Source organism: Dendrobates tinctorius, unplaced genomic scaffold (genome assembly GCF_039654945.1).
Source record: "Dendrobates tinctorius isolate UK_male_01 unplaced genomic scaffold, ASM3965494v1 ptg000450l, whole genome shotgun sequence".
In the NCBI taxonomy this organism is placed as follows: domain Eukaryota; kingdom Metazoa; phylum Chordata; class Amphibia; order Anura; family Dendrobatidae; genus Dendrobates; species Dendrobates tinctorius.
In genome coordinates this window covers 753,131-762,118 of record NW_027362112.1, presented here as the reverse complement: position 1 = coordinate 762,118, position 8,988 = coordinate 753,131, and the positions used below count along the sequence as shown (strand labels likewise).

The 8,988-nt window shown below is 62.3% G+C and overlaps 1 protein-coding gene across 2 annotated transcripts in view; it reads left to right on the top strand.

Annotated features, from left to right (window-relative positions):
* Window positions 1–1,926: 1,926 nt before the first annotated feature.
* MMP15 (matrix metallopeptidase 15) overlaps window positions 1,927–8,988 on the top strand; it is a 49,885-nt gene continuing 42,823 nt past the window's right edge. Inside the window, exons 1-3 of one of the 2 annotated variants that reach the window (XM_073564381.1) lie at window positions 1,927–2,171; window positions 3,122–3,270; window positions 8,413–8,535. In XM_073564381.1, coding sequence (XP_073420482.1) covers window positions 2,037–2,171; window positions 3,122–3,270; window positions 8,413–8,535 — 407 coding nt within the window. In that variant the 5' untranslated portion in view covers window positions 1,927–2,036. Of the gene's footprint in view, window positions 2,172–3,121; window positions 3,271–8,167; window positions 8,314–8,412; window positions 8,536–8,988 lie in introns of those variants that run through there. The other variant, XM_073564382.1, reaches the window with a different exon arrangement.

Genomic DNA, 8,988 nt, shown 5'->3' with positions numbered 1-8,988 from the left:
ATTCTGTATATGGTTTTTTCATTTTTATTGCCCAGATGTAGTACTTTGCATTTCTCCCTGTTAAAAACCATTCTGTTAGTTGCTGCCCACTGCTCCAGTTTATTTAAATCTTTTTGAATCCTCTCTCTCTCTTCTCTAGTATTAGCTATCCCTCCTAGCTTTGTGTCATCAGCAAATTTAATCAGTTTACCCTCAATTCCTTCATCTAAATCGTTGATAAAGATGTTGAACAATACAGGGCCCAGAACAGAGCCCTGTGGTACCCCACTTGAGACATTCTTCCTACTGGATGTGCAGCCATTTACGACCACTCTTTGGGTCCGATCACTAAGCCAGTTATGAATCCACCTAACAGTTATATATGTCTATATACACTTATACCGTGTGTCTATATATGAATGATTCAAAGAAGCTTTATTGGCAGGACTAAATACACATTAGTTTTGCCAAAGCAAGTGTAGAGAAGGGAATAGGGATAGGGACTGTAGGGATGTTGGGAAGCGGCTGTAGGAAAGGTGGATGGGGCAGATCCAGGATGGGGCTATAGAAGTCCATGGCATAGGGAAGGTGGATGGGGGGATGGGGGCAGATCCAGGGTGGGGGCTATAGAAGTCCATGGCACAGGGAGGGTAGAAGGGGGGATGGGGCAGATCCAGGATGGGGCTATAAAAGTCCACGGCCTAGGGAAGGTGGATGGGGGGCATGGGGCAGATCCAGAATGGGGGCTATAAAAGTCCACGGCCTAGGGAAGGGGGATGGGGGCATGGGGCAGATCCAGGATGGGGCTATAAAAGGCCACGGCATAGGGAAGGGGGATGGGGTGCATGGGGCAGATCCAGGATGGGGGCCATAGAAGTCCACGGCATAGGGAAGGGGGATGGGGGCATGGGGTAGAACCAGGATGGGGCTATAGAAGTCCATGGCATAGGGATGGGGGCAGATCCAGGATGGGGGCCATAGAGGTCAATGGCATGGGGATGGGGGGGATGGGGCAGATCCAGGATGGGGCTATAGAAGTCCATGGCATAGGGAAGGTGGATGGCGGCAGATCCAGGATGAGGCTATAGAAGTCCATGGCATAGGGAAGGTGGATGGCGGCATGGGGGCAGATCCAGGATGAGGCTATAGAAGTCCATGGCATAGGGAAGGTGGATGGGGGATTGGGGCATATCCAGGGTGGGTGCCATAGAAGTCCATGGCATATCAGAGTTCTCTTTCTCGCAGTCTATGGCATTCGCTCACATATTGCGCTGCTATCTCCACTGCTCTCTCTTCTTCCCCCAGCAGGATGTATGCTTTCTCTTCCTCCTTCATGGTGGTGAAATCCGGGAAGAGATGTGAGAGTCTCCTGAAGTGAGTGTCCCTCACTGCTGAGTACTTGGAGCAGTGTAGCAGGAAGTGGGTCTCATCCTCCTGGTCACAGTGTTGGCACAGTCTTTCCTCCCTGGGCTTGTAGCTGTGCCTGTGTCGGCCGGATTCGTTTGTATAGACCCCTATACCGTGTGTCTGTATCTCCTATACCGTCTCTATGATTCTCCCTCCCTGAATCTCTGGCTTTTCCCCGCTGCGGACACGTCGGACGCCGTTCACACGGCGCAGTGATATTTTTCCTCAGTCCGGTTCCGGCGGACATTGCTCTGCCCCATTACACGCCCCCCACTGAAGAATATTGCTCCGAGCGATGGATCTGATTTTCTATGGGATCGCTCTCATCAGTATTTCTCGCCGGTGAGGCTGAGCCCTCAGTCTCTGCTGTCCACCTCCATCGCGTCTTCTCCCGCTTCTCCTCACAGCTGCGGAGCTGCGGCTCCGGCTCCGGCTCAGCGTCTCCTGCGCATCAGGCTGCGGACAGCTCCCTGCAGTTCTCGCGATCACCGCCAGGTGGCAGCAGCTTGACCGCGCGGCGCCTGCAGCAGGGAGAGGGTGGGGCGTGGCCGGTGTGTGCGCACGCGCAGCTCGCGGCACTTCCATGGAGGGACGAGGCCCTGAGTGCGGGAGCGGCTCATCATCCGCCCGACACTGAGCGGGGCCGGGGCATGGCGGACAGCGGGGCCACAGCGAGCGGGCGCAGAGCCGGCCGGGCCCCGGGAATGCTGCTGCTGCTGGGCTGCAGCGTCCTCCTCTCCTGTCAGGGATACGCGGCCGGCGGCGAGGACGATGCCCGGGCTGAGGTGCGTATACCGGGGGCGGCGGCTGTGTGACCGCGGGGGAGGGAGGGGCTGTGTGACCGCGGGGGAGGGAGGGGCTGTGTGACCGCGGGGGAGGGAGGAGCTGTGTGACCGCGGGGGAGGGAGGGGCTGTGTGACCGCGGGGGAGGGAGGGGCTGTGTGACCGCGGGGGAGGGAGGAGCTGTGTGACCGCGGGGGAGGGAGGGGCTGTGTGACCGCGGGGGAGGGAGGAGCTGTGTGACCGCGGGGGAGGGAGGGGCAGTGTGACCGCGGGGGAGGGAGGGGCTGTGTGACCGCGGGGGAGGGAGGGGCTGTGTGACCGCGGGGGAGGGAGGGGCTGTGTGACCGCGGGGGAGGGAGGGGCTGTGTGACCGCAGGGGGGGGAGGGGCTGTGTGACCGCGGGGGAGGGAGGGGCAGTGTGACCGCGGGGGAGGGAGGGGCAGTGTGACCGCGGGGGAGGAAGGGGCAGTGTGACCGCGGGGGAGGGAGGGGCTGTGTGACCGCGGGGGAGGGAGGGGCTGTGTGACCGCGGGGGAGGGAGGGGCTGTGTGACCGCGGGGGAGGGAGGGGCTGTGTGACCGCAGGGGGGGGAGGGGCTGTGTGACCGCAGGGGGGGGAGGGGCTGTGTGACCGCGGGGGAGGGAGGGGCTGTGTGACCGCGGGGGGAGGGAGGGGCTGTGTGACCGCGGGGGGAGGGAGGGGCTGTGTGACCGCGGGGGGAGGGAGGAGCTGTGTGACCGCGGGGGGAGGGAGGAGCTGTGTGACCGCGGGGGAGGGAGGGGCTGTGTGACCGCAGGGGGGGGAGGGGCTGTGTGACCACGAGGGCGGCGGCTGTGTGACCGCGGGGGGGAGGGGCTGTGTGACCACGAGGGCGGCGGCTGTGTGACCGCGGGGGGAGGGGCTGTGTGACCACGAGGGCGGCGGCTGTGTGACCTGTGCTCTCTCTCCCCAGGCCTGGCTGCGGCTCTACGGCTACCTGCCCCCGGCCAGCCGCCAGATGTCCACCCTGCGCTCTGCACACAGCCTGACCGCCGCCATTGCCGAGATGCAGCGCTTCTACGGGATCCCGGTGACCGGAGAGCTGGATGCCAGCACCAGAGAGTAGGAAGCCCCCCACACCGTATACTACCAGAGAGCCGCCCACACCGACACCGTGTACTACCAGAGAGCCCCCCACACCGACACCGTATACTACCAGAGAGCCCCCCACACCGACACCGTATACTACCAGAGAGCCCCCCACACCGACACCGTATACTACCAGAGAGCCCCCCACACCGACACCGTGTACTACCAGAGAGCCCCCCACACCGTCACCGTATACTACCAGAGAGCCCCCCACACCGACACCGTGTACTACCAGAGAGCCCCCCACACCGACACCGTATACTACCAGAGAGCCCCCCACACCGACACCGTGTACTACCAGAGACCCGCCCACACCGACACCGTGTACTACCAGAGAGCCGCCCACACCGATACCGTGTACCACCAGAGAGCCCCTGACACCGTGTACTACCGGAGAGCCTCCCACACCGACACCGTGTACTACCAGATAGCCCCCCACGCCGACACTGTGTACTACCAGAGAGCCCCCCACGCCGACACCGTGTACTACCAGACAGCCCTCTGCCATAAGTATACTATCAGAGAGCCCCCCACAGTACTGTGTACTACTAGAAAAGCTCCCCTCTGCCTCCCCCCCCGTCTCCTCGGCCGTTGTGACCCTACCCCACCTCTGCCATCGTGCCTCACTGCCCTGGTGATGTATGGCTATTCACCATATTCTGGCAGTTTGACAGTCCTCACAGGCAATGGCCTCCAGATCACCATTATTCTTGTTTGCCAGTGTGAGGAGACTTATAGGCTGTGCAGTGTTCCTCTGGGAAATTAAATATGCAAATTGCCACTTCAGGAGGACGAGGACATGAACTGTAACAATACTAAGTCATGTCACTTCACACTTTAATCCTTAGTCATGTGACACAGCGTGATAAAGCCAAATCAGAGCCTCCAGGTACAGACGCCGCCTTCCCTCCACCATCTACCTGCTTCGAGAGAACAGCGCAGCCACAGACCGGGCCGAGCCCCCTCCGCAGACCGGGCCGAGCCCCCTCCGTAGACCGGGCCGAGCCCCCACCGTAGACCGGGCCGAGCCCCCTCCGCAGACCGGGCCGAGCCCCCTCCGTAGACCGGGCCGAGCCCCCACCGTAGACCGGGCCGAGCCCCCTCCGCAGACCGGGCCGAGCCCCCTCCGCAGACCGGGCCGAGCCCCCTCCGCAGACCGTGCCGAGCCCCCGCCGCAGACCGGGCCGAGCCCCCTCCGCAGACCGGGACGAGCTCTTTTAACCAGAAGCGTTCTCGTCTTCCAGACTCCATTGATCAATAGAAAAGTTCCAGTTTTGTTCTGTTGTTGTTTTTATCATTTTCTTGTGCTCTGGGGACGCCCTGGAGTTCAGCTCTGGGGACGCCCTGGAGTTCAGCTCTGGGGGCGCCCTGGAGTTCAGCTCTGGGGACGCCCTGGAGTTCAGCTCTGGGGACGCCCTGGAGTTCAGCTCTGGGGGCGCCCTGGAGTTCAGCTTGAGCTCTGGGGGCGCCCTGGAGTTCAGCTTGAGCTCTGGCGACGCCGTGGAGTTCAGCTCTGGCGACGCCCTGGAGTTCAGCTCTGGCGACGCCCTGGAGTTCAGCTTGAGCTCAGGGGACGCCCTGGAGTTCAGCTCTGGCGACGCCCTGGAGTTCAGCTTGAGCTCAGGGGACGCCATTATTCTTGTTTGCCAGTGTGAGGAGACTTATAGGCTGTGCAGTGTTCCTCTGGGAAATTAAATATGCAAATTGCCACTTCAGGAGGACGAGGACATGAACTGTAACAATACTAAGTCATGTCACTTCACACTTTAATCCTTAGTCATGTGACACAGCGTGATAAAGCCAAATCAGAGCCTCCAGGTACAGACGCCGCCTTCCCTCCACCATCTACCTGCTTCGAGAGAACAGCGCAGCCACAGACCGGGCCGAGCCCCCTCCGCAGACCGGGCCGAGCCCCCTCCGCAGACCGGGCCGAGCCCCCTCCGCAGACCGGGCCGAGCCCCCACCGTAGACCGGGCCGAGCCCCCTCCGCAGACCGGGCCGAGCCCCCTCCGCAGACCGGGCCGAGCCCCCACCGCAGACCGGGCCGAGCCCCCTCCGCAGACCGGGCCGAGCCCCCTCCGCAGACCGTGCCGAGCCCCCGCCGCAGACCGGGCCGAGCCCCCTCCGCAGACCGGGGCGAGCTCTTTTAACCAGAAGCGTTCTCGTCTTCCAGACTCCATTGATCAATAGAAAAGTTCCAGTTTTGTTCTGTTGTTGTTTTTATCATTTTCTTGTGCTCTGGGGACGCCCTGGAGTTCAGCTCTGGGGACGCCCTGGAGTTCAGCTCTGGGGGCGCCCTGGAGTTCAGCTCTGGGGGCGCCCTGGAGTTCAGCTCTGGGGGCGCCCTGGAGTTCAGCTCTGGGGGCGCCCTGGAGTTCAGCTCTGGGGGCGCCCTGGAGTTCAGCTTGAGCTCTGGGGGCGCCCTGGAGTTCAGCTTGAGCTCTGGCGACGCCCTGGAGTTCAGCTCTGGCGACGCCCTGGAGTTCAGCTCTGGCGACGCCCTGGAGTTCAGCTTGAGCTCAGGGGACGCCCTGGAGTTCAGCTCTGGCGACGCCCTGGAGTTCAGCTTGAGCTCAGGGGACGCCCTGGAGTTCAGCTCTGGCGACGCCCTGGAGTTCAGCTTGAGCTCAGGGGACGCCCTGGAGTTCAGCTCTGACGACGCCCTGGAGTTCAGCTCTGACGACGCCCTGGAGTTCAGCTCTGGCGACGCCCTGGAGTTCAGCTTGAGCTCGGGACGCCCTGGAGTTCAGCTCTGGCGACGCCCTGGAGTTCAGCTTGAGCTCAGGGGACGCCCTGGAGTTCAGCTCTGGCGACGCCCTGGAGTTCAGCTTGAGCTCTGACGACGCCCTGGAGTTCAGCTCTGGCGACGCCCTGGAGTTGAGCTTGAGCTCTGGGGTCGCCCTGGAGTTCAGCTCTGGGGTCGCCCTGGAGTTCAGCTCTGGGGTCGCCCTGGAGTTCAGCTCTGGGGTCGCCCTGGAGTTCAGCTCTGGGGTCGCCCTGGAGTTCAGCTCTGGGGTCGCCCTGGAGTTCAGCTCTGGGGTCGCCCTGGAGTTCAGCTCTGGGGTCGCCCTGGAGTTCAGCTCTGGGGTCGCCCTGGAGTTCAGCTCTGGGGTCGCCCTGGAGTTCAGCTCTGGGGTCGCCCTGGAGTTCAGCTCTGGGGTCGCCCTGGAGTTCAGCTCTGGGGTCGCCCTGGAGTTCAGCACTGGGGTCGCCCTGGAGTTCAGCACTGGGGTCGCCCTGGAGTTCAGCACTGGGGTCGCCCTGGAGTTCAGCTCTGGGGTCGCCCTGGAGTTCAGCTCTGGGGTCGCCCTGGAGTTCAGCTCTGGGGTCGCCCTGGAGTTCAGCTCTGGGGTCGCCCTGGAGTTCAGCTCTGGGGTCGCCCTGGAGTTAAGCTCTGGGGTCGCCCTGGAGTTCAGCACTGGGGTCGCCCTGGAGTTCAGCACTGGGGTCGCCCTGGAGTTCAGCACTGGGGTCGCCCTGGAGTTCAGCTCTGGGGTCGCCCTGGAGTTCAGCTCTGGGGTCGCCCTGGAGTTCAGCTCTGGGGTCGCCCTGGAGTTCAGCTCTGGGGTCGCCCTGGAGTTCAGCTCTGGGGTCGCCCTGGAGTTCAGCACTGGGGTCGCCCTGGAGTTCAGCACTGGGGTCGCCCTGGAGTTCAGCACTGGGGTCGCCCTGGAGTTCAGCTCTGGCGGCGCCCTGGAGTTCAGCTCTGGCGGCGCCCTGGAGTTCAGCTCTGGCGGCGCCCTGGAGTTCAGCTCTGGCGGCGCCCTGGAGTTCAGCTCTGGCGGCGCCCTGGAGTTCAGCTCTGGCGGCGCCCTGGAGTTCAGCTCTGGCGGCGCCCTGGAGTTCAGCTCTGGCGGCGCCCTGGAGTTCAGCTCTGGCGGCGCCCTGGAGTTCAGCTTGAGCTCTGGGGACGCCCTGGAGTTCAGCTTGAGCTCTGGGGACGCCCTGGAGTTCAGCTCTGGCGACGCCCTGGAGTTGAGCTTGAGCTCTGGCGACGCCCTGGAGTTCAGCTCTGGCGACGCCCTGGAGTTGAGCTTGAGCTCTGGCGACGCCCTGGAGTTGAGCTCTGGCGGCGCCCTGGAGTTGAGCTCTGGCGGCGCCCTGGAGTTGAGCTCTGGCGGCGCCCTGGAGTTGAGCTCTGGCGGCGCCCTGGAGTTGAGCTCTGGCGGCGCCCTGGAGTTGAGCTCTGGCGGCGCCCTGGAGTTGAGCTCTGGCGGCGCCCTGGAGTTGAGCTCTGGCGGCGCCCTGGAGTTGAGCTCTGGCGGCGCCCTGGAGTTGAGCTCTGGCGGCGCCCTGGAGTTGAGCTCTGGCGGCGCCCTGGAGTTGAGCTCTGGCGGCGCCCTGGAGTTCAGCTTGAGCTCTGGGGACGCCCTGGAGTTCAGCTCTGGCGGCGCCCTGGAGTTGAGCTTGAGCTCTGGCGACGCCCTGGAGTTCAGCTCTGGCGACGCCCTGGAGTTGAGCTTGAGCTCTGGCGACGCCCTGGAGTTGAGCTTGAGCTCTGGGGACGCCCTGGAGTTCAGCTCTGGGGACGCCCTGGAGTTCAGCTCTGGGGACGCCCTGGAGTTCAGCTCTGGGGACGCCCTGGAGTTCAGCTCTGGGGACGCCCTGGAGTTCAGCTCTGGGGACGCCCTGGAGTTCAGCTCTGGGGACGCCCTGGAGTTCAGCTCTGGGGTCGCCCTGGAGTTCAGCTCTGGGGACGCCCTGGAGTTGAGCTTGAGCTCTGGGGGCGCCCTGGAGTTCAGCTCTAGGGACGCCCTGATCATGGTACTCGCCTAACTGCAAACCGAGACCAATTCACCTGCACTCACTGGAGGGTTCTTACCACCAGCCTTTAGAGCTTTGGTGGCAGGTGACGGCCTCCTCTCCCCCGTGTCCTGGCGCCGGTGACGGCCTCCTCCCCCGCGTCCTGGCGATGGAGCTACGGCCCTGAAATATCCCTCACCTGGAGGCCATTGCTGGGGCAGGTCCTGTTCACCTTGGGCTGATTATACCACCATATTTGATATGGCTTTCACAGTAAGTACAGCGGCCCCATCAGGTCTCATCTGTGTAATAGTATTGTGGAATCTGCTCGCACTGCCTGACCCTGCTGACATGGCTGCCATTTGTTGCCAGGTGGATGCAGAAGCCGCGCTGCGGGGTCCCCGACCAGCTGGGGAGCAGAACCAAGTTCAGCATGCGCAGGAAGCGGTACGCCCACACCGGGCGCAAGTGGAGCCAGCTCCAGCTGACGTACAGGTGACCACCGCGGATCACTGCAGAGCCAAGCACAGCAGCTCTCATCCTCCACACAGTTCACCAGCAGAATAGTGACTGCAGCTCTGGAGGATAAGACCCGATGTAACAGCAGAATAGTGACTGCAGCTCTGGAGGATAAGACATGATGTAACAGCAGAATAGTGACTGCAGCTCTGGAGGATAAGACATGATGTAACAGCAGAATAGTGACTGCAGCTCTGGAGGATAAGACATGATGTAACAGCAGAATAGTGACTGGAGGTGACTAAGATAAGACACGATGTAACAGCAGAATAGTGACTGCAGCTCTGGAGGATAATACACAATGTAACAACAGAATAGTGAGTGCAGCTCTGGAGGTGGGTGGAGGATAAGACGATGTAACAGGAGAATAGAGACCGCAGCTCTGGAGGATAAGACACGATGTGACAGTAGAATAGTGACTGCAGCTCT